The sequence below is a fragment of the Manis javanica genome, chromosome 10 (assembly GCF_040802235.1).
Source record: "Manis javanica isolate MJ-LG chromosome 10, MJ_LKY, whole genome shotgun sequence".
NCBI lineage: Eukaryota > Metazoa > Chordata > Mammalia > Pholidota > Manidae > Manis > Manis javanica.
In genome coordinates this window covers 117611115-117635383 of record NC_133165.1, presented here as the reverse complement: position 1 = coordinate 117635383, position 24269 = coordinate 117611115, and the positions used below count along the sequence as shown (strand labels likewise).

At 61.0% G+C, this 24269-nt stretch overlaps 1 protein-coding gene across 4 annotated transcripts in view; it reads right to left on the bottom strand.

Moving 5' to 3' along the window:
• Positions 1–24026, bottom strand: part of TAFA5 (TAFA chemokine like family member 5) — a 168515-nt gene extending 144489 nt beyond the window's left edge. For all 4 annotated transcript variants that reach the window (XR_012121665.1, XM_073214066.1, XM_073214064.1 and 1 more), the window contains exon 1: positions 23800–24026. Coding sequence is in view for 3 of the 4 variants with exons in the window: in XM_073214066.1 (XP_073070167.1) it covers positions 23800–23911 (112 nt within the window). In the remaining variant the exon portion in view is untranslated. The remainder of the gene's footprint in view (positions 1–23799) is intronic.
• Positions 24027–24269: the final 243 nt, after the last annotated feature.

The following is a 24269-nucleotide window of genomic DNA, read 5'->3' as shown; positions in this document are numbered from 1 at the left end:
GGGATGCGACGGGGCTGCAGTGGAGAACCTCAGGCCACATGGGGCCCGGTCGCCATCAAGCATCTGGAATCTTGTTTCTTTGGAACAATGCTCTCACTCGGGCCCACCCAGGACATCCGACAAGCTCCGTCCTGCACCCCGGCCCCTGCAGACCCTCAGTCTTCACAGCACCGGTGAATCTGGTTCGAGGACAGGGTGACCCCTACACGAGGACAGCCCCCTCCTGGAGAGGTCGGGAAGACCCTCAGAGCTCTGTGCACGTGGGGCGGCTTCCTCACCCTGCGTCAAGACATGCGGACCCCAGGGAAAGGAGGGTTTGGGTTCATGTGACACGCTGTGCACAGGCGCTCACGGCAGCGTTGTTCACACTCTAGCCTTGATGCAGCCCAGGTGTCCTCCTGTGGGGGAACAAGAGGGTCTGCCAGACACAGCGTGGGGCCAGCAGGAGGAAGGGGTGGCTGGCTGGCACATGCAACCACACAGGGAGACCTCAGACACTTTACGCCAGGTGAGGGAAGCCAGCCTCAAGGAGGGCATAAAAGGGGCACCATTCACGTCCGGAAAAGGCCAAGTCACAGCACGGGGAAGGGGCAAGGCACACGTAGGTGGTCTTTGCAGTGTTTACAAGGACCTATGCATGCGTCAAACCCCATGAAGCTCTACGCCACAAAAAAGAATTTTAATGTGGGTAAATATTTTTACATTATTAAAAATAATCCTGACCCACCAAATTGATTTCACATCAACAGAAGGTTGTATAAGCCACCGTTTGAGAAACAATGGGCTTAGCTGAGGCCCACAGGGCCTTCTGGGAGGGGCAGGGACAGGATCTGGAGGGTCCTCCTAGAACCCAGCGCCCAGGATCCCTGGGCAGGGAGACCCGGTGTGCGGCAGGGCGCTCTGGATGGTGACGGTGGTGAGCAGAGGCACAGATAGGGAGCGTGCTCACCTGCATCCCCCATAGGTGGGTGGGGCTGCCTCTGAGCCTCCCCTACGTGGTTGCAGGGGCTAGACCACGGTGACCCCATGTCTCATGGTGGTGTCCCAGCAGGGGGAGCGCGTCCCTCCTGACTGGGTCCACGGCAGCTTCACGACGTCTCATTCAGACCCCCTGACCAGCCCAGCTTCCACCATGAGCCGTTTAAATTCATCACGTCCCACTTTCCTCCAGCCCCATCAGAACCTGGCCTACAGCTGGTCGGTGCTGTGGACGGAGGTGCTGAGACTGGCCTGCCCCACACAGAGGAGGGCCACCATCACCTGGCAGCGTGTGCTCCATGCATACAGGTTCTGGATAGGTGCCTAAGGGGCACACAGCACGGCCAGCATGCAGGGCAGAGCACGGCAAAGGGCCCAGTGCCCTGGTGTCCGCACGGCAGCCTCGAGGAGACACAAGGTCACAGCCACATCCCTGCATAGCCGCTGCCTCAGGACAACGGACCCTGGGACCTGCGCTGGGCCAGAGGAGGTCAGTCCAGGGCCAGCCAGGGCCTGGAGAGCTCCAGACACCAGCTCCAGGGAGCTACATGGGGACCTATGGGTGAGTGGCAGGCCTCGGCTGAGTGAACTGGCCCTGGGGCCGGCACTGGCCCAGATTGCTCTCCTTTGCTAAGACCTGCCAGCTCTGAGTCCCCTGCAGGAAGGGACTGACAGACACATACCCCCAGCTGCTCTGAGCCACCTCAGACTGCTGCTGGCTTCCCAAGGTGGCCTCTCACCCATTCCCCGGAGCCCGGGGCACAGGGAGGGAGCGTGCTCACCTACGTCTCCCACAGGTGGGTGGGGCTGCCTCTGAGCCCGAGTCACCTGGACACAGGTGAGCCCCAGCAGAGCCATGGTGCCTGAGGCACTCTGGGGGGCATCGTGCCTCAGCAGGCCTCCCTGGTCCCCCCACAGCGAAGTCCTTCCCTGGGGTGCCTGGTAGATGATGCCTGGGCCCCACCAGGTCGCCCACAGTGAGTGAACACAGAACCCAGGGCGGGTACCTGCAGGACCAGCCTGTTTCCAGGGTGCCCTCTTGCTCTTGTGTGTCTGAGCTTCTTTCACTGCCCACCACCAAGCTTCTTCATGGGGAAAAATAAATTGCTGCTCACACCAAGGTTGATCAGATGCTCGTTTCCTTCAAAGACGTTCCGAGGAAGGAGGCAGCCACTGGGAAGCAGGGGACAGGTGTGGGCCCAGCCATCCTCTGGCTCCCTCTCGAGCCCGAACGAACTCCGAGATGCGGAAGGGATGCCCACAGTGATGACGGGCAGTGCCCAGCACTGAGCGTGGCGCCGCAGTGACAAGCCCAGTGCAGGCGGGGGCAGCTGCTAGCAGCGGTTCACCTTCTCGCCCGACCTAACCTCCACGCCCACACATGCTCTCCCGTGTGGAGACGTGGGCCCTTCACCGGCCCCTGAGCCCCACATTTGTAATAAACACCTTTCGTCGCAGACACAACGCCCATCCTAGAAACAGTGCTCTAGAATTTCTTTGTTTTCATCCCCAGCTTAATGATGACTAATGCCTGGGCGATTATCCTGTGCTTTTTTTGTGTGGCACTGGGAACAAACAATACCATTGGGGCTGTAGAACAAGAGAGAAAACAGGAGCGGGGTGGAGGGAATGGGGGCCCCAAGTTAGGCAGAAGCAAGCTCAGCGCCCGGATAGTGAGTCTGCGTGCTTAACCCCAAGGGTCCCCAGGCTGTGATCTGGAACCTTCCATTCCTCACTGTTTGATGTTGCAAAATAAAACAAACCCAAACTGAGGAGAAGAGTTCCCCGGATGCACTAACATTATTTTTTTAAAGTACCCAGATGCACACTTAAAAGCAACATCGTGCTGGGTAAATAAAGCCAGAGGACAACGATAAGGCGGTAATTGGTGAAATGGGCCAGAGGAAACCCATTTACAGCTCTTCCTTCCACGCCCTGGATCCTGCATTGTTATAGCCATGGCGGGAAGATTCACCAGGCAATTAATTTCCAAAGAAAATTCCATCCATGCATGCATTCCCCCTACAAACAGACATGTTGGGGAGCCACCACCCACCCACCGAGCTCCTCAGGCAGCTGACGTGACAGCTGGCTGCTTATGGCATGGCCAGGGTCAGGACCCGCTGGATCTTGGCCCTCTCCTGCCCCTGCCACAGGCCCAGCCAAGACCCCGGCCTTAGGGCCCTCCCTGGCCTGGCCTGCGGGATTGTCTGGAGCCCAGGGTCTGCAAGTGACTGCAGGCCTGTCCTGATGGAACCTTCCAGACCCTCTATACCCCTTCCCTCTTCCAGCTGTGCCCACCTCCCCCTGGCCCTCCTGAGCTCTGTCCACCTCTTGCAGCCAGGCCTCCACACCTGTGGTCACCCCATGGCCCTGGGTAAAAATCATGAGTTGATTCCCCAAAAGCAGCCGGGGTTGGAGGCCGGCCTGGGAGGGCACATGGTCAGTAGGGCCCAAGGAGGGGGTGCAGCCCCTGAAGCAAACCTCACAAGCAGCGCACCCAGGCTGGAGTCCCTGCTAGGACTTTTTGGGCAGCAGTAGAGAAACCTGCCACCCCTGAGCCCACAGGCTGCCCCATGTCCGTGCTCTGGCCCCGGCACCCTCCTGGGCCTCTGCGCTCGGCTCCATGCGGAGTCCGGCCCTCAGGGAGCTTCAGGACAACCCCATAGTTACTCCAGGCACAGCTTTGCCCCTGGGTAAGTGGCACCGTAGATGGTGATGTTTCGGCTCTGATGTCCTCTCCCTGGAGTGACCATACACCCACAGCCAACTCACAGCGTTTCCTGGGATGTGCCGTCTGCCCCAGTGGAAGGGATGTGGCCGCACACTCTGCAAGCAGAGCGCCAGCCATGGTTGCTGCGTCTCTGGCCCTGGGCTGTTCGGACATGGAACGGGGCCTCAGAGCACAGTGGTGCCTGGCCGTGGCCGTGGGGCAGGTGGGATGGAGGTGGGGTCAGGAAACAGGATGGTGAACAAATGTGAGTCCGCAGTGCCACCAGGAGCTGGGTTCAGTCTGGGGCAGGATAGATGGTGCACTGCTCCCACACACGTACCCCAAGCATGGCACTCGCTTCCATGGGCAACTGTTACCAAGCACCAGACTTAGCAGCTGGCACAGCAGAAGATTGTCGTCTCCCAGTGTGGAGGCCAGAACTCCGAGCTCAGGTGTGGGCAGACGGGTTCCCGCTGGGGCCACTAGGGAACATCAGCTCTGGCCTCTCTCCCACTCCACGCGATGGACCTTCTGCTCCCTGGCCCCAGAGCCAAGTGCCTTCTGCCTGTGTCTGTTTCTGTGTACTCCTCTCTATAAGGACCTGAGTCGCTGGGTTTAGGGACACCCTATACTCCAGGAAGACCTCATCTTAACCAATTACTTCTTCAAAGACCCTATTTCCAAATATGGCCACTTTCTGAGACAGCAGGTGGACGTGAATTCTGAGGGGCATGATTCATCCCAGCAGAATGACGCTCCCATTATCACTGTTCCATGAGAAGACCACACAGAGAGGTTGAGTAACAGGTCCAAGGTTGCACAGCTGCTTTGTGGTCCAGCCGAGACTAGAATCTGGCAGGAGACTTGGGGACTGGCTCTTGTCAGTTCTCTGTTGTGCAAAGGGCCACTCAGGTCATTCTCGCTGCAGATGGAGAGACCAAGGCTCGACGATGGGCTCTTGCCCCCAGTCACACCGGTCTGGGCCGAGCTGCTTCTGGGACCAGCACTCAAGCCGGTCTCCCCGGGACCACGGGGCTGTGCTTGGTGCCCAGCCAGGGAAGGGTTTCAGACACTTTTGAGTCGGCTGTGGGGCCATGGAAGCATCGATCGCCCCTGCCATGTGGTTGCATAATAAATAGATTAGGGCATTAGGCACCAGAGTTATTAAAAGTGAAAGATTCTCCAAGAGAAGACGAGGGATTCTCAGAGCCTCTATCTCCTACAAATATGTAATGAAATTTAAATTGAATCTGGTTTAAAATCATTTACCTTTTGACATCATGTATCAGTACACTAAGCATCAGCTGAGAAAGCAAATAACCTTTCAAGCAGAATGAAAAATTACTCTGTCTCTTTTGATTCCATGTTAATTTTCAAATTTAAACTTCCCTAGTGCACTGTGCCTGGGGTCAGCCCCCAAGAGCCTGTTGATTGCACAAGGTCAGGGCCGTCCCGGGCGCATCCTGGCCTGCCCTCCCCCGACCCAAGCCCTCCTCCCAAGCTGCTGCATGGCTCCTGGGGACTGGAGAGCTAGGGGCCCGTCCTTCTTGCAGGTGCAAATCTGGCCTCTGCACAGGTGAAAACTGCTCCTGGGGGGCAAGGTGACAGGTGATAGCCCTGGCCCATCTCAGAGCAGCTGTCCACACAGACCATGATCCGAGGCCCCAGAGGCTGAGCGGCTGGCCTGAGTCCTGGCCACTCCATGCGGAATCTGGGAAGTGCAGGAGCTCCAGTGAATCTCGGAGACCCAGGCCGCAGATGCCAGTGTCCCCCAGGCTCTGCTGGAGTCCCACGCACTGGAACTCTCTTTTTGAAGGAAATCAGAGCCTGCAGCTGCACCCAGCAGCCTGGGCTGTGAGGGTGAGGGGCAAGCACAGTGGGAACCTCAGCCGGCCCTCCACGCTGGACACGGCCCTGTCGCTGCAGACCCGCAGGGGCAGGAGGGGCCGGACACACCATCACACCGGGGGAACTTCTGATTCTCTGCAAGCCTTGCACGAAAGCCTCGTCCCTCCCCCAGTGCACACCCAGCTGTGCAGAGGGGAGATGGGAGGAAGCGCAGCAGGGAGCCCAGCTGGGTTTGGGGACCCTGGGCAGTGACCTCCTCCCTGAGGGCCTCCTCAGCTGCCGACAGCCTCAGCCCAGGAGACACAGCAGTGTTATCACCCCACTTCCAAGGTGGGAGAGCTGAGCCTCAGAAAGTGGGGTCCCCCATCTGAGCCAACCAGCATGGGGACAATCTCAAATCTGAGTCCTCGGCACCCGGATCTGGTGCCGGTTCTCAGGGCCACCTCAGTTTCCCAGCTCTGAGGGACAAAACGCGGTGGCATGCTGACCGTGGGCCACAGGCCCCCGGGGAGATGGCCTGGGGTCGTCCCTGGTTCTACTCAAAGGCTGGACACACTTGCCCAGCCCATTATGACCACGGCCGACATCCAGAGAGGACGTGGGGCCTGGGCTCCTTTTGAGGCCTGCTGCTATTTCTTAATTAGCCGGCACGGACAAAGGAGCTGTTCATGAGGCCTGTCCCTGCGCTGTCACATGTGAGCGCCACTGGGCAGGGAAACAGAGTGGGCTTTGCCAGGATTTCACCCCCACTGGGCCTGCCCCGAGAAGATGGGTGGGGAAGGAAGGACATGGAGGGACGGGGGAGGGGGCCTGGCCCCACCGACTGGCCACAGCGCAGGGCCTGGCCGGGGTGGGCGGGCGAGGGGCACGCCCTGCTACCCCACTGCTGCCGCGGGGGACTGGGCTCTGGGCAGCGGGATGGCAGCCTGAGCTGTGCCCGGGGTCTGCAGCCGGGGCTGCCCTTCCTTGGGATGTGAATGAGACCTCCAGGTGGCCCAGAGCCAAGCTTGTGGGCGGCCCCGGATGTCTGTGTGCTGGACATGCCAGCGTCCGGGAAGAGCCGTCCCCATCTAAGCCCAGGCCCACACACAGTAGGCCCTCAGACATCCAGGAAGGGTCCAGGGAGCAGGGTGGGGGTGCCCGTACCCTGGCAGGTGGGTGGGGCCGTTCACGGAGCTCTGCTTCCACTGCCTGCCAGCCGCTGTGGCACACAAGGCCTGCACAGCCTGCTCTGGGGGGGCAGCTACAGAGCTGATGTGATGCTGGTCCCCAGCAGAACTGGGGGTGTCACCCAAGGTCAGGCGTATCTGGGATCTGGGCAGCCTGAGCCCGAGCCCAGCCTTGGGCCGAGCCACCGCCCTCTCGTGTCCATGCGTGGGGCAGGGGGCAAGGCCGCGTCGGCTCCCGAGCTCCGGAACCTCCCGCCAGCCATCCGCGTGCAGGCCCTTGGCCTTTGCTTCGAAAAGGCTGTGAGGTCGGAGGTTTTGGGTGGGCAGAGGGGTGACAGGCAGTGGCTGCCCAATGGGTGTGCGGCTTCCCTGTGGGGTGACACGAGTGTCTAAGAGCCTGATAGAAGCGGGGCTCCCACCACATTGTGAACACCCTGAATGCTGATGAAAATGCCTCATTTTGTTATGTGAATTTCATCTCAAAAAACAAATAGAACAAATACGCTTTGTAAAAGGCTGTAAGGGTAGCCAGACTCAGAAAGAACAGGAGTGGCCTCACTGTGCCCAGAGAGCAGGCCCTGGACTAGGCAGCGGGCACATCCCCAGGCCGCCAGGCCCCCTGCGCACAGCGCACACTGCCCAGGGCCAGGCCCAGAGCAGGCCTGGTAGGGTCCGCAACCACCATCCCCCAGGAAGCCTGGCCTCCCTCCATCTGGGGTGGACCCTTGAAGGACCAGCCCTGCCTCTGAGCCCCATGCCCCACACCCTGGCCAGGGGCACAATAAAACAGAGCAGCCCTGCCCAGGGCCGCCCTGGGGACTGGCCAACCCTGCAGAGCGGCATCCCGCCGCACATCACCATGGAGACAGATGTCTGACGCCTGGGCCTGGCCTGGAAAAGGCCACTGCTTCCCAGGAGAGCCGGCTCTGCCCCCAGCTCCAGCTGCCCATGCCTCCGGACGGCGGGGTGTCTGCCCCAAATACCCCACCACTTAACTTACACCAGAACCACGCACCAGAGGGTGTGGTGGGAGCCGCTAATGTGCAGTTAGAATTCTCAATCTCCACCAGCATATGCCACCCACCTAATTTTGATCAACTTAAATGTAAAAGTGTCTCTGTGCCTCCACTCGGGTTTTACCGCCATCTGGTTTAATTAGTCCTCGGGTAGCAGCCGCCAAGTTAATGGCAGAACTCTGCTGGGCCGGTGGGAGAGCCGGCGCCCGCCCCGATTCAGCAAGCTTGCTTCTCTTCTGCCGCTGACAGGGAGGTCGCGGCCGGGGGATGAGGTAGGCGGTGGTGCAGAAGGTGGATGGACCCAGGTGGGCACGGGGTGGGCACAGGAGTGGGTGTGGGGTGGGTGTAGGCTGAGCATGGGGTGGGCACAGGGGTGTGTGTGGGGGTGGGCACAGGAGAGGGTGTGGGGTAGGCATGGAGGTGGGCACTTGGGGTGGGCACAGGAGTGGGTGTGGGGTGGGCATGGGGGTGGGCACAGGGGTGCGCATGGGTGTGGGCACTTGGGGTGGGCACAGAAGAGGGTGTGGGGTGGGTGTAGGGTGAGCATGGGGTGGGCACAGGAGTGGGTGTGGGGTGGGCATGGGGGTGGGCACAGGGGTGCGCATGGGTGTGGGCACTTGGGGTGGGCACAGAAGAGGGTGTGGGGTGGGTGTAGGGTGAGCATGGGGTGGGCACAGGAGTGGGTGTGGGGTGGGCATGGAGGTGGGCACAGGAGTGTGCAGGGGGTGGGCACTTGGGGTGGGCACAGGATTGGGTGTGGGTTGGGCACAGGGGTGGGCATGGAGGTGGGTGTAGGGTGGGCACAGGGGTAGGCATGGGGTAGGCACAGGGGTGGCACAGGTGTGAGGCTGGGGGCTGGCAGGATAGCTACCTGGGTTGTCCTGGGCAGGAAGGGGCTCTGGAGGAAGGATACCTGCCCACACAGACTGAGGGAGCTCTCAGGAGGCCCTGTGGGGCTCTGATCGGGGGAGCCGACGGAGCCCCCCCTTTCAGTGGAACCCCAGGATGACCTCCCTGTGCCACCCCTGGAGCAGCTCATTTCTCCCTTCAGACTCTAGGTGCTGGTATTCAGTAAGGGGTGGGTCATGCTCCACAGACGGATGGCAGCGAGACCACTGCAGGAGGGCAAGGAGACAGCACCCGTCAGGGGGCACATGTGCAGCAGGGCCCCAGGAGGCCTCAGGAGTGGTGACTGGCAGTGACCTTGAGGAGCACAGTCCCGGGGAAGGAGGGAGCCTCCTGTGCCGCCGCCCGGGGCTCTCAGACCCCTCCCTGCAAGGCGACAGTAGAAACCGCCCTACAGTTAATAACTAGTGTCTGTTGGGTGCCCACCACCCACTCAGGGCCCACTTAGACAGGAGGCTTCCCCAGGCCCTTGGTTCCCTGGAAAGCGGGGGAGCAGGCGATGGGCAGTGCAGGCATGTGTGTGCCCACGGGCAGGAGAGGGGTCAGGCGGGCCAGGGCCAGGGGAGGGAGCTGTGGTCACCTGGTCTGAGGCCACAGCTCCAGAGGAGAGAGGAGGGTGGACATGACTAGGGAAGGGTCACCTGGCAGAGGCCAGGACAGGAAGCTGCAGTCAGGTGTTCCGCCAGCCACTGCAGAGCCCCAGAGCTGCTGGCCTGTGCTGAGGGCTCACCCCAAGGCTCCCTGTTGTCCAGCTCTGCCTGCCTCGCTGCTCCCGCCTGATAAGGGCCTGACCTCTCCCTGGGGTCCACTCTCATCTAGCCACTTGGGGCACCTGGGGCAGGTCCAACTTTGAACCTTTGTGATTTCACCCTAAATATGGAAATGACAGCATTGACCCTGTGTGGCTCTGGAGACTGGAAACGATTTGTCTGTCCAGGTGCCACCACAGCCAGAGTGATGGCCCAGCGTCAACAGCCCTGTCAGGGCTGCTCCAATATTCTGAGTCCTTAACAATGACAGCTGCATGCCCAGTGGGTTTCCTTTTTTGCCCTATCTGCCAGGAAGCTCAGAGCTACGTTTTTGTGCTCAATTTCAGGAGTTCTCTATAGCTTAGGCTGGTGATTCCTAACAGGGTTGAGTCACCTGGCTGACAACGGGGAGGGGGGCTGACTCAATAGACTCCCTCAGCCCAAGGGCTCTCTCCACAGCGCCTCATGGTGGCCTGTCCGTGCAAATGCGCCAGCTGAACTACCCCCGACTCCACTTCCCTGCTAAGGGAGGCGGCATCGCTGCCGCACCATCTCACATGTGCGCTGCCGACACAGGAGAGCGCTGACCCTGGCTGGGAGGGTCAGCGCTGCCATGTACACAGTGAGGGTGGAATCACGGGGCATCGAAGATGGACGTGCTCTGGCCTCCCAGTCAGAGAGCAGGAGAGCGCTGATGCCCACAGAGCGCCCACACTCACAGGCTGTAGGAAAGTTATTCCCCAACTACCAAAATTAAATGTATGAAGAGATAATGGGTTTTCGGCGAATTTATTAATCAATTTGACAACGCCTGGGGATTATAATATAAAAACAATCAGCTGGCCTTCCTCCCAACTGGAGATACCAAGAAGGTGTCATTTCATTTTCCAGGCCTAACCCCACCTCTGCGAACTTATTGCTACGTTAATTGAGATGAAAATTTTGCAATTTAGAACTTCAGAGGAGTATGTGTTCATTTCGTTGAGAGCCTGCATGTGTGTACAGGGGGCGACTCGGCGGTCTGCGTGGACTCCACGCTGGCGCAGGAAAGGCCCCCAACCCCAGACCTCACCTCCAGCCACCCGGGAGCTTCCACGATGGGAGCATTCGTGCCGCAGACCCGAGACCTCAAGAAAGTGCAGGGCCTGAGGCCGAGCCTTCCCTCTCTCCTGCCCGGCAGCCACGAGCCTTAGTCCTCACCAAGGTGGCCCGGGCCCAGCCAGCACGGCAGGGCCAGAAGGCAGCCGACGGAGGAGATGGGGAGATGCCCCTCACGGCAAGTCACCAGCAAAACCAGAGGGCCCATGCCCGGGAGAAGGCAGTGTGTGGCTTGCTAACCCCGCCAGGAGAGGCTCATGCCAGGCACCCGGCCCCACAGGGCGGGCCTGGGCTCCGGAGTCAGCAGGCCTGGTCAGGGTCTGCACGACGCTGGGTCATGCTCTGCTCTGGGGCCCCAGGGGAGCCCCGGCCTTGGGAAGCCTCCTGCCGGAGGTGGGTCCCGAGCAGCACTTATTACCCGGAGGGTGGTTTTTACTGCCGGCTTGAAGGGGGGGTCTGAGAACTCGGGACCCTCAGCAGCCTGCGCCTCCCGAAAGCAGCTCCTCTTGGTCTGCAAGCAGACGGGGCCGGGCGGGCTGCCAATTCCATATGCCAGACAGGCCACCCGCTCCATCCCCAGGGCCACCTGTGTGTGGACAGCCTGCCACCAGCGAAGCTCCTGTTAGAATGGGACGTACGCGCTCGCACATGCGCAGATCTAACATGCCGCCTGGGCCCACAGTGCGGTCTGTGTAGACGCTGCCCTCTGCTCAGACCTGGTTACTTTCCTTAGTTTTCTGTTAAAGTTGCTCTAAAATTGCCCATTTCTGTGAGCAGAGGGATGACCCCCTGGCTGGAGTGTGGCCTGACAGTGAGAGGGACGGGACAAGCACACTTCAGGCACCTTGCGACCTTGGGGCAGCTGGCCGCCAAGGCCACACAGACAGGCCGGGCCAGCCTCAGGCCCGTGGGTGGTGGTCGGCTCCCTTCTGTGCACTAAACAGAGGCACCTGGAGGCAGGACAGGGTCGAGGGGAAGACGGCCCAGCTGGGCACTGGCCCACCAGCTTGCCCCTCCAGAGCTGCCCCCAGAACTCCCGGCCCCCGGGTGCCCTGCACTCCCCCTCCCAGGGGCACGCAGGCCAGCACTGGGCCGTGTGTTTTAGGGTTTTGCCCTAAACCTAAAGCACACCCCCTGTCCCGCCCCCTGCAGGCCAGGACACCTGGGCATCTGCCCCCACTCAGGTGAGGGAAGGAGTGGGCCCAAAGGCCCGAGCTGAGCAAACATGGTCCTTCAAGCCCCCAGTGCTTCCGAGCACTGGAGGTGAGTCTATGAACAGGTGTGGTGCCCCCCTCCCGGGCACGGCAGTCAGGAAGCTTCCTGAGCAGGAAGGGCCACCCTGCTCAGGTCTATGCTCACCCCCACCCAGCGCTGGCCTGGAGGCCTCGGCCCACAGGGCCCCGGGCTGCAGAGCAGAGCATGAGAGTGTTCCTGCCCTTGGGAGCTGAGGACAGAGTGGGCATGGGGAGAGCCCGGGGAGCTTCCTGAAGGAGGAGGCCTTTCCCCAAATGTCACAGGGGCCTTAGCAAGACTCAGCCATAAGGCCAGTCTCCCGGTCCCCAAAGATGGTACTGCTCAATGGCAGTTCACAGCAGACCCCACCGTGCCTTACCTCTAACTCTGAAATCTGTACCACAGAATGAAAATTCATTCTTAAATTTAATTCTAAAGCTGTAATCACCAGTGGCAGTTGTTTTACAAATAATTACTGAACTTGTGTGAAACATGAACAGCGGGCCAGCGCTGCAGATGCACCCGAGGCTGCCCGTCCTGCTCAGGGTAGCCTGGCCAGGCCTCGCGCTCTGGTGACCCGGGCAGGCCTCCGTGTGCACATCTGGGAGGCCAGCTGTGGGCATGGTTGCCCTCCACACTTCTCCGTCTTGTCTTGTGTTCAGTGTCTTGTGTTCAGTGGACAGATATCCCTGTCTCTTGGTGTTCTGGCTGCTTCCCAGGGTGTGGCAGACAGAACCATCCAACCCTGAGAGCAAAGGTGAGCTGAGCATCTTCCGAAATCTCCGTGACAACAGCATCCGTTGGCGCTGCACGGCCCCTTCACATGCATGCGGACACCTGGCTGTGCCATCTGGGCTCCGTGCCGCCCTGTCTCAGGGAACGGCTTCCCTTTCTGCCTCGGGGCCTCAAGATGAAGTGGAAGCCAGAACAGAACAAACCCCAACCACGTTCAGCAAACGCGTTTCTGTTTACAACCTGACACTCACTCTGATTAGAGCAAAGTCGTTTTAGAGGGGCACGTGGTTCACAGTGTGGCAGGGGCCACATCTCACAGAACCTAAACGGGCCGAGGCGGGCTCCAGAAGCTGCTGGCTGCCTGTTTCCATTGCCCAGGTGCTCCTGGTGGTTAAGTTTTGCTGAGTCTGGGGTGCGCCTGTCCCACAGTGATGGGGTTCAGAAACCTTCACAAGTTCATCGGTGCACACCTGCTCCGGGTCTCAGTCTGGAGAACTGTAACCTCTGTCTGTGAGGTCTGTGTGGACTAGGACGCTGGGGCAGAAGCCTCTGAGTCCACAGTTCATTGGCTCCCTGCACACCTGCCCCTCGGAGCGTTTTCACAGCTCTGACATGTTCACCAAATGAGTCACATGCTGCCCCCACTCCCCAGACAAGCCTCCTAGGGGAAGCTGACTTTTCTCTAGTCCCTCCCCACTTTCTCGGGGAGTGGAGCCCCTCCAGCTTGCGAACCCAGGTGACTCCAGGACTGACGGGTCCTCTGACACACAATGCAGAGAAACAGCCTGTTTCCCCACACAGCATGAATGTGATTTCCTACAGCCGGCAGAGCCCCCCAAAGGAACCAGTGAGACACAGTGACACAGAGCACAGGGTGAGACCCCACATGGTGCCCATAGCCCCCATCCTTTAGCCACTGCGGTGCAGCAGCCGAGGAGCATAAATTAGTGTCAATTAATTAACACAGGTCCTAGACGGCCCATTCACGGTGTTTGGCTATATTCGGGGACGTGCTGTCAGGTAATGGAATACTACAGAGGAAAAACAATTTAAAAATAGCGCCAAAGTGTTTTTTCAAAAGAGAGGCCACTTATGTGAGTCCAGCAGCATTTAAGACAGACAGCTTCCGACACATTAACATTTAACTGCAAAAAAATTTGTAGTATGAAAGGACCCTTTCCAACTGCTCAGATCTCTCCCAGACGGAATGCCAGGCTACGGGTGCGCTTTACAACTTTCCTCAACATTTAATAAAATCAAATACACATCAGATGTGAAAAGACAGTGAGGGTATTTCTCCCCAGTGCCCTTCAGGCATCTGTTAATAGAGGACCACCCACCTGAACCACCCCCAGACAACTTCCTTCCATCAGGGCGCCGGCCAGGAAGACCCCCCCACCGCCTCATTATCAACAGATTTTAAAAACAAGTTAGTAAGCTCAGACGTTCGTCTAATACTGGCAAGGATTTTCCTAAACACCTGGTGAAACTTCAGAATAGAGATGAGGAGAACCTGGCCCTCCGGACAGTCAGCAGGGACCCAGGAGCCCTGTGATGGCATCAACTGGCCCCTTTCCCCTGAAGTTCAGGACACTAAGACAGGCAGGTGGGACCAGGTGGGATCAACTGGGCACAGGGTGTCCCTAATGGTTCAGGGCCCTGGTCACCCCACCCCCTCTCTGCAGCTGCCCATTTTCTGCAAAACCATTCTAGAGCCATCAGTAAACCTGAGGTGCTGTGCCCGGGGCAGGGGTCACAGATGACGGTGGAGGGGAACATGCCGTCCCCTGCTCTGGAGAGGCCCAGGCAGTGGGAGCAGAGCTGTGTCTGCCACTGAGGACACGGTCCTGGGGGCATGGGGAGGAGGCAGGCCAAGGAGCCCTCATCTCTGTCTGGGCTCCCATTGCCCATCCAGGACACCGCCCCTGCCCAGGGTCACCACCCAGCACGCAGTCAGGCCGGGCCAGCCTCCCGTTAGATTTCCCAGGGCCCGTGGGGAGAGCAACTCCTTCAGAGGGTGTGTGTCTGCACCCCCATGCTGAAGGCATCCACCTCACTCTGGCACAGCCCCCGTGCCTGTGTACCCTGTGCCCACACACGCAGAGGGCCTGCCCTGTGACGCTCCTGCCCCCAGGCACCTCTGGCACCCCTGAGATACTCCAGCCCAGTCAGCAGAGTCCAGGTCTCTTGGAGAGCTTACACCCCATCCCATGTCTGTGCCCACCTCTCCCTGGGCTCCCAGGCACCCCTTTTCTGGGGACATGAGCTTGGACACCATCCTCCTTGGAGCAGAAGGGCATTCAGAAGGTGAGAGGCCCAGGCCCATCTGTATCCTGAGTGCATCCAGCAGCTGGACCTTGTATGGAGGGTGGTACACCTGGGCACAAGGGCAGGAAAAGGCTTGGAGAACTACAAGGTGCACGGGCCCGGGGTCTGTTGCAGCTGATGCGGGGGCCAGGCCTGGGCACAGGAGGCGTGCAGCCCCAAGTGCCAGCGCTTCCAGGGCGTGAGTCCAGTTCTGTGGACAGGGAGGGCCTCACCACCCAGACAGGGCTGCTGGCTCATAGGCTCTGGTGACAGGGCGTGGCTGAGAGGCCACAGGGCTCAGAACGCCTGGAGGGGTTGTACCAGGATGGGGTGTGGCTGAGAGGGGCAGAGGCAGCAGGGAGGCACCCCGGGAGGGCCCTGGGCAGAGGTGAGAGGCTCAGAGTGACAGTGCCCCCAAGGAAGGGTCTGTGGGATGGGCCGGTGAGGCTGGGCATCTAGGCTGCTGCCCTCCAGGACGTCAAGCACGGGCCTTGCCTTCCCACCCCACTCACTCTTTCCAGGGTGCACGGCCAACACACTGGGCCCCAGTCACCTCCTGGCATCCCCCAGCACTGTCTGCATGGTGGGGAGCCCCATGGGCCCTGGCAGGCTGGGTGCTAGGACACAGATGGCTGTCAGCAGGGAGGGAACCGCAGGGAAGTGAGGTCCAGCACCCGGGTGTCACTGTGAGCCAGATCCCGGGGGACAGTCCCCCAAACAGTGATGCTATTATGGAGGAGCCCCTCATGCCTGCTAATTGCCAAGGGGTATTGTGACAGCCAGGACAAAAGTTCCTCAGCTCCTCCTGGGTGCTCCGTGAGCTCAGGGACCCCGGGGCCCATGTGCAGGGGCTCACCCTGAACAGGTGTCCCAAGTGACTGGCCCTCGCATTTGAAAACACACGTGCGGTGTGGGTGTGTGTCCTATGGTGCTCCAACCCCACAGGGGGCACTGCAAACGAAACCCCACTGGTGCCTGGGCCCCTGGAGGCACTGCAGAGACGTTAGCCTGGTGCCCCTGGGGTGGAGCCTGTGCCGCGGTGGCCTCCAGGCTGCAGCCTGCGATCTGGGATCCAGAACCCTGCAAGCCTACCAGGCTCAGCTCTGCCCTGACTATAAAATCTCAGCCTGGCACGACCCCCAGGGGAAGGTATGAGATGTGGGTTTGTATTGTCACATGTGTGCCCCAAAGCACGGACCTGGCTGTGGAAGGGGTGAGGTGGCAGCGCCTGAGCTCTATCCCCATCCGCCCCGAGCGGGGCCTCCGTTTCCACCTGTCGGCCACACCTGTGATGAGCGCCACCTGAAGGAACAGAGCTGGCGAGATGAAGCCGGGGCCTCAGCCCACCCTGGTCTTCCCCACAGGGTCTCTGGGATCACTGCCCGTGGGGTGGGAGGGGGCTTGGCTCAGGACCCATGGAGTCTGAGGGTGGAAAGCAATGTGCAGGCTGGCCTGGGGGCTGCAGGAAGAGCCGCCCGCGCGCGTGTGTGTGTGTGTGTGTGTGTGTGTGTGTGTATGGGGGGGAAGGGGAGGTGTGTGTTGTGCTTGTGTATACTGTATATGTGTGTTTGCGTGTGGCCCCAGGATGCGCACTGGAACTGAGAAACAGCAGCACGTCCCGTGCCTGTAACTTCTCCCTGCCCACCCCAGGGACGCCACGGGGACCAGGGTCGGAAGGCTGGTCTTCACCCAGGAGAGGATGGCGCTGGGAACACTGAAGTCTGGTTCACAGGGATGGCCGGGAGGGAGCCGCGGGGGCCCAGAGAACAAGCCCAGGCCACCTGTCAGATGGTGGCGCCCTGGCTTGTGATGGGGCCAAGGGCCCCGCAGGTTCCGGCCTGCTGACCCGGTGCCACTGCCTCTGTGGAGGACTCTGAGGGCCCAGCCGGGGCCTGGTGACGAGGCTGCTGGGAGGCAGGCAAGAGCAGAGGGCCTGCGGGAGCCCAGGAGCCTGGCCAGGGGTACAGCAGAGGCCACGCTCCCCCAGAGGGACCGAAGCCAGTGGCAGAACCTTCTGGAAGGAAAGGCACTTATGACACTCATTCCAGTGGGCATTGGGCAGAAATGTCTGAAATCGTGTCTTGGATCTCAAGCACCTCATAGAAGCAGGTGGGCAGGTGAAGAGAAGGGTGGGTGGGCGCCTGTCCCCATGGGGCATCTGATGGCCTCTGAGTGGCTCTCTCACCGACGGCAGTGGAGAAGCCACAGTGCAGGGCAGAGAGCAGGCCGCGTGCTGGCTGGTGCCACGCTCCGGAAGGCGGCAGAGGGTGCAGGCCGGCAGACACCTCCCTCTCCCAGCGGCTCGGACTGTCCGGGCAGGGCTGGGGAGAGTCCGGAGGGCTGTCTGGGCAGAGGGCAGCCGTGGGCTGGGGGACGCCTGCTGGGGCAGGCCTCTGGGGCAGAACACCCTCAGTCTGCCCCTGCCGTGGCTGTCAGCCCCAGGGTTAAGCCCAGGGACAGAGTCTTGAGTCAACAAACCAGGAATTAACTGTGTTGACCGGTGACCCACACACTAGAGCAGCGGGCCCAGCTGGGTGGCGATCCTGACCCCCGGGAGACATGTGGCAAGTCCTGAGACACCCTGGGTTATCACGGGGTGGGGTGCTGGTGGCACTGATGCATGGGGCCAAGCTGCCGCCCGGCTCCCACAAGCCCAGGACAGTGACCAGGTCTCCATCCACACTGCTGGGGGAGAGGCCCCGAGTTACAGGCACAGCGGGAGCAAGACGGGGCTCAGTGAGACCCGGGGTGTCCGGGCTTCAAAGCAGGGCCCACACGAGGGAGGCGAGGGTCACGGGAGGGTGTGAAGCATCTTCCGCAGTGGCACGGGAAGGCCCCCCCGGGAAACTTCATAAAACACTGAGCACCTCCCCGGGATCCCGTGCTCTGTCTCCCTTTTTAATCAGTTAGAGCCAGAGCGTCCTGGGGGGTCCTGCCATTTCTCAGGCCTCTCTCCAGCCCAGGCCCCTAGACCTTAGGCTCTTCCCTCACCCCTCTGGCCATGCCTCCAGGCCTTTGTCCCCCCCTTCAACCTGCCCCAGTCCTGGCATTGCCCAGGGTATAGGATCAATCAGTATTTGCTCCAAGAATCAGGCAGTCAGTCCCCTTAGTCTATAGCCACACCCGAGCTCAGAGCCTAAAACAGAGGCAGGACATGAGCCTGGACAGCCGGCACACGCACGAACACGCAGCACCAGAGAGGGAGCCAAGGCAGTGTGTTCAGGGGAGGCTTCCTGGAGGAGGCGTGGGGCAGCCCCAGGATGGTGCGGCTGCACTGCGGTGTTGCACAGGCAGTGGATGTAGGTAGTATGACAGGCCAGGTGTGTAGGTGGGAACACGCACACCTGCTCCCGCAAGGGGCAGCCCCAGGGTGGCCTGGGGACTGGACTCTGCCAGTCGTGATGGAGGGAGGGTGTCCCCCAGGAGGAACGATGGGCTTTGTGAGGTGCGCCAGGGGAGGAAAGGGTACAGAGCTCTCTAAGGGGAGCTGCGGGTGCAGGCCTCAGGGAAGCTGGCCCGGGGACCACCAGGGACAGTGCCGTGTGTCCCGAAGGGGCTCAGGATGCAGCACTGAGGGCAGACCTGGAGGGCCGCAGGAGGGGCCCTGGAGGAAGACCGGGCAGGGGGCTGGGGGCAGGACAGCTGTGAGGGGCCTGCTGAAGTCCAGGACGGAGAAGCTATGGAGAGGGGGTGGGGACTCTCTGGGAGGCACCTGCCACCCTTGGGAGGTGCCTGCCCCTCTGAGGAAGCCTGGAAGACCAGGAAGCCTGGCACAGGCTGCACGTCCCCCCTCCACAGCTGTGCTGGGTGCTGACCGCACGGTCCCTGCCAGAATGCAAAGCCCCAGGAGCTGCCCTCACACCACCTCGGACCAGCGCCCCTAATTTCTACACACACAATGAGGCTGGAGGCCCGTCTGCCTCACCCGGACATGGAGCAGGAGATCGGTCCCCCCGACCACGGACACTGACCCAATGGCCAGTGATGCACCAGAGACGTGGCAGCCAGAGCTCTGGGAGGTGAGAGCCCTCCAGGGAGGCTGTGACAAACACAAATGGGCCACTGTCTCCCCAGCCAGACCTCTGCTTGGGGGGTGCCGCTGGCAGCAGTTGGAACCATGTTTCCCTTGGGCCAGGAGGGTCAGGATTCGGGAGGAGCCCCACATGCCCAGCTGGAGACCCTGGTGATTCCGCACTTGACTCCCAGCAGCCATCTCATGCCAAGGGCCGGGAGCCTTGGGGAGCCTCTGGGCAGTCTCTGGTGATAGGCTGGGGTCCAGCTGCTTGGCGCTTCTGGGAAGCCCAACCATCAGGACAGCCAGTGCGCCCCCTGGGCCCAGAGCCAGGAACCTGGGGCAGAGGCAGGGAAGGGAAAAGCAGGGCCTCACGGGGCCCAGGACAGCCCTGAACCCCAGAATCCAGCTCCGAGGACCCCTGAATGGCAAGCAACGCAGCATATAGCGAGGGCCACCACCAGACTGCCAGCCCCGTGAGCCATCATGCAGGCCCGGAGGGCAGCCAGCAATGGCTCCCCCGGACAGGTCCAACTGGCAGGTGCGGGCCTCTGCCCTCCGCAGTGCTCCCACAGCGCCCGATCCCCTGGCACACAAGACGTCCCCCTTGCTGATCCCCGCCCCATCACTTGGGCCATCACTGGTGCTCTAGGTGACAGGTGGCATTTTGTAGAGGTCATTAACTCCAGAGCACCACATTTTACTGCAAAATGAGCCCTTCTAAATCACACAGCTGCAAAGCTACATAAAGAAATGGGGATTTTAATGTTTTGCTTCTCTTCCCCTTTCTAGTGCCACATTATCATAACATTTTCCCATAATTATGCCCATAAAAGTCACCTGAAAATACTTCACGCCACAAAAGTTGATCTACATATTTTATTCCGTGGATGTTGAGTGGCAGGCCCCGAGCAGGCAAGCCTGGTGCCAGGCTGGCCAGTCAAGATGAGTGGTCGGATGCAGCCCCTTTACTTGGACACATGGGCCACTGGCCTCGCTGGCAGACTGGAATGTCAGGGACAATCTGGAGGGGTGTGGGCCTCCTGGCAGCACCTCAGGCAGGGGGTAGGGGGTGGATGAAGGTGGGGAGGGCGGCCACCAGTCAGCCTGGCCATCACTGGGTGCTGCCCTCGGAAGGCCAAGGCTCTGGACTGCCTGGAATCGTCCCCGGGGCCGCTGCCCTCAAGAAGGCTCCCGGGGCAGACCCCTCTACTCGCTGACCCTTCGGCATTAAGCCCAGCCTAAAACAAATTCCCAAAGGTGATGTTTCTTTATATAGTTGAAAGAAACAGCATATCTTCTTGTGCCAGAAATTCATCAAATACAACCACAGTAGGAGAAAAAAGACCGTGAGATGAAAGATAAACTTCCAAGTGGCACCACTTCATTAAGTCCAGTATTTCAAATTTACCTCTCTGAGAACCCCAGAAATAAAATTTGAACAGCAGGAAAGTAGCATATTCTAATCTCTCCAAAATATGCAATAAATCGTATTTATAAAGGAAATGCAGCTTCATAGAGCCTATGCTCGGTTAGTGTGCTAATGGATTAAAAACAATTCAGAAGTTGCGTGTAATTTCTTCTCATAGTTGCAGCTGAGGACATGAGATTTAACTTAAAGCTACAACTCACTTTTGATGGGATTTATTTTTTAAAAATCCACATCAAAAACAGTCACATGGCATCTCCCCATGTGACTCCCTGGGACTTTAAACTACAGTTTTTCTTCCCACAGTCTGCATGCCAGGAGGGTCTGTCCACTAAGCCATTCCGATCAGGGGACACGCAATCTATACGAAAGCCCAATGTTCTCAACCCCTGAATTAAATACTGCATGCAGATGCCAAAGTCAAGGCATGTGCCACAGACATTCACCAGTTCATCATTTTCTGCCTCGCCCCAGCTGGCATCTGAGCCAGTGTGGACAGACCACCCCTGGTCCACATGGGCCGTACAGTCAGGCCTCTCCATCTGAGAACCACGTCCAGGCTGGCCTCTCTGCTCCGGGTGTGGGAGGGAACCATATCCTTGAACGAGAGGTCTCCCAGACCAGAACGAAGGAGTTTCAACTTTCTCACCCCACTTCATTGTCCCCCAGGCCAACCCACTACCGAGCATCCAACCCTGCTGTCCACGGGGGATGCACACCGTTGGGGGTGCCCTGTGCAGAAGGCCTTCCAGGGCCCTGCTTCCTTTCTGCTCCTCCAGGCAATTCTTCCCCACTAGGAGAAAACGATAAGGCTGTGTCACTATAGCAACTACCTAATTGGAGGGCTGCAGGTCTTCCTCCAGCCAGAGGGTGGAGCCCATCTCCCTCAATAGGAATCAGCCCACTGCAAACGGAGGCCTTTCACTGGGCACAGAACATCCCCGGACAGAAAACCAGGCCAAGAAACAACCCAGCGCTCTGTGAGCAGTGCCAGGAAGTGAACACCTGATGTGCCGCAGAGAGACACTCAGACTTCACAGGCAGGATGACTGAATCCTGGGTGGTACTGATCAGTTTCCCTAATTAATAGGATAGAAATCTATCTGCTCCAGAACACAAAGATATTCTAGATAATAAAAATCCTGACTGATAGCGAAAACAATTTACAAACAAGGATGCTAACTATTCTTATGCATCCCAGATACACTGGAGAAGACAATGGGAATCCTAGGAACTATTTAATTTGCATTTTATTTGCCTTATCAATTCTAAGGGGGAAAAAAAGTATTTTTTTTTATCTCCAGGACTGCTGTTCCAAGCTATAAATTTCTATTATGTCTCTTTTGTATTTTAGTGAAATGTTTTAATTTCTCCAAGTGCGTGTCTGATGTAATGGGGTGTGTCTGAAAACATTATCTTATTGTCAATTAGTCCATTACATAGGCATGGAAACAACCATAAAAATGTGGCAAACCCCAGCTTCTCCTGTTAATGATTTCTGCTGTTCCGGATAAGTCACTTTCACCAAATGCCCTTGTCCTGCTGAAAGAGCTGTTTCCAGAACACTGGGGAGGCCCCCACAGGCCGAGCGGGTGAGACGGGGTCTCCCGCCGGTGTGTGAAGGCCGGCAGGTCAGTGGCTGCGCTCTGATCCTGGGCTCGAGTCAACAGCAGCTGCTTGGAGGTGTGAGTGTCGAGCACGCCACGCCACCCTGGGGTTCAGGAGGTGGCAGGTGGAGTGGGCAGACGCAGCATACATTGCAAAGGTGGGAACGGGGAGGCCCTGGCTGGCAGGTGTGCAGCCAAGGGCCAGGCTGTGCTGTACTTAACAGTTAGCAGCTGCTCTTTCCCTCCTGAGGGCTGCCTACCCGCCCAGCCTGCTGACCTGGCTTCTCACCTGGGCCCCAAGGACCCTGGGGCCAGGGCCAGCCAGGGACGGTGGGCTCTGGGTGCCACAGTCTCCTCCCCAAACAATGCTGAATGAGCACCTCCCGGGCCACTAGGAAGTGCGTTCAAATGACAGGCACCTCCGAAGGCGTGGGGAGGGAGTTTATCTGCCATTAACCCTTTCCTCAAGGAGGCCTCCTCTCAAGGGCTGCGCTTGAACCTGCGTCTTCTTCCACCGCCTGAGATGGCGGTGGGGGGTTCGGTTAGGGCAGCTGGGAACCAGAGCCAACACCATCCAAGCCCCCAGAGCCCGCTCCCTGCAGCCACCCCACGCGCGTGCCGAGGGAGGGGCCCAGAGCGCACCCCGGGAGACGACCCCTCCCCTGCGCGGTGCCCCAGCAGTTGCAGGCAGTTGTGGGGGGCACACAACCGGCCGAAACAAGGAGGGCAATTCCTGTTCGGGTCACCGGTCTCCTCGAGTACTGCGGGCGGGGCTGTCCCAGGACCGGGTCTCCCGGCCCGGCCCGGCCCGCTAAGGTCTCATTTTGGAGAGAAAAGGCTGGACCTGGGAGCGGGAAGGCCCCTGGCTTCGAGGCAGTGGCGGGAGGGAGGCTCGGCGCGGGCCTCCTTTTTTTTTTTTTTTTTTTTGGTAAAGAATCCATATTTTTCCATCCCCTCCTGCGCCCATGGCAGCTCTCCATGACAGGTGCTCCCAGCGCCCGTCCTGTCCTCCCGCCGGGGTGGGGAGGGACCGGGAGCCCGTGCCGAGCGGCCTCCCAGAGCTCAACAGCCCGCGCCACCCCAGCGCGCCTGTGCCCGGGACGCCGGCCGCTCCCCACCCACCCCAACGGGCTGCGCCCTGCGCCCGGGGCCCCGTCCGGCAGCCCCCACCCCGGCCCGAGGCTGTGCCTGGACTCCGACCAGCCCGCGTTCCCCGAGCCCGGAGCGCAGGCCGGGGACCCGGCCCCCCGCTCCTACCCCAGCCGACCCGAGCCAGCGCCCCGGCCCCAGCACCCCACACCCACCCAGCCCGCAGCCTGCGTCCCGGGAGCCCACCATCCCGGGCCACCCCAGCTTCGAGCCCGCGGCCCCGCGGCAGCCCCTGTGGGTTGGGGGGTCGCCGGCTCAGGACTCCGGACGCGGCGGCGGCGGCGGGCTTCCCAGCACCCCGCACCCCGCACTTCTCTTTTTAAGAAGGAGCCTGGGCAGCCTGCGCCCCGGGCAGGCAGAGCTGCGGCGGCGCGTCCGAGCCCGAGCCCCGCTCCCGCCCGAGGCGCCCCGCTCCCGGGCTCGGCCGCCGCGTCCACCTCGTCCCCGGCGGGACCGTCGCCGGAGGAAAGCGCTGGGCAGGGCGCCCCGCCGACACCCCAGACGCACCGCCCGCCCACCCCGGACCTCCGCCGCCTTCGCAGCGCCCGGCTCGGCTCTGCTCGCCGGCCTGGCCCGGCAGCCGCGGGCATCGCCGCGCGGGGATGCGCCGCGCCACCCGGGGCCTGGAGCCCGGGCCCTGGCGCGGAGTCTGGGAAGGGAGGCTCGCGCGGCGGCGCCCGCCTCCCAAGTGCCGAGCGCCGGGAGCCCGGGGGGACCCTCGCCCTCCTGGCCCAGCGGACAGCGGCCGGGACCCGGGGGGCCGCGCGCCGCGAGCTCGCAACTCCGCACACACTCCGGGCGCCCCAACGGGCCGGGGCCGGGGCCGGGGGGCCGCGCGCGCGGTACTCACTGCAGTAGGCGACGAGCAGGCCGGCCAGGATCATGAACGCCCAGAAAGTTGAGGACATGCTGGGCAGGGCGGTCGCATCTTGCCGGCTGCCGGTCCTGGGCGATGGCGCCATTGAAGCCGCGGCGCCCGCGCGGGGGGCAGCTGCGCGTCTCAGCAGCCGGCCCTGCCCGCGCCCCCGCGCCGGCCTCCACGTGCGGGCCCCGCGCGCGCCATCCTCCGCCGCCGCCGCCGCCGCCGCCGCCGCGCCCGGGCTCCGGCCCACTGCGCCCCGCGCCGGCCCGCCCCGCGCCGCGCCCGCGCCCGCGCCCGCGCCCAACGAGCCCGGGGACGCCGGCCTCTCCGCTCTGGGCGTCGCTGCGCGCCCGGGCTCGGCGCGCCCGGACACCAACGCGAGGGGCGCGCCCGGTGCGCGTGCCCGGCGCCGCGGGGGCCCCGCGCGGGCCCTGGGACTGGCGGGGGAGGCGGGCGGA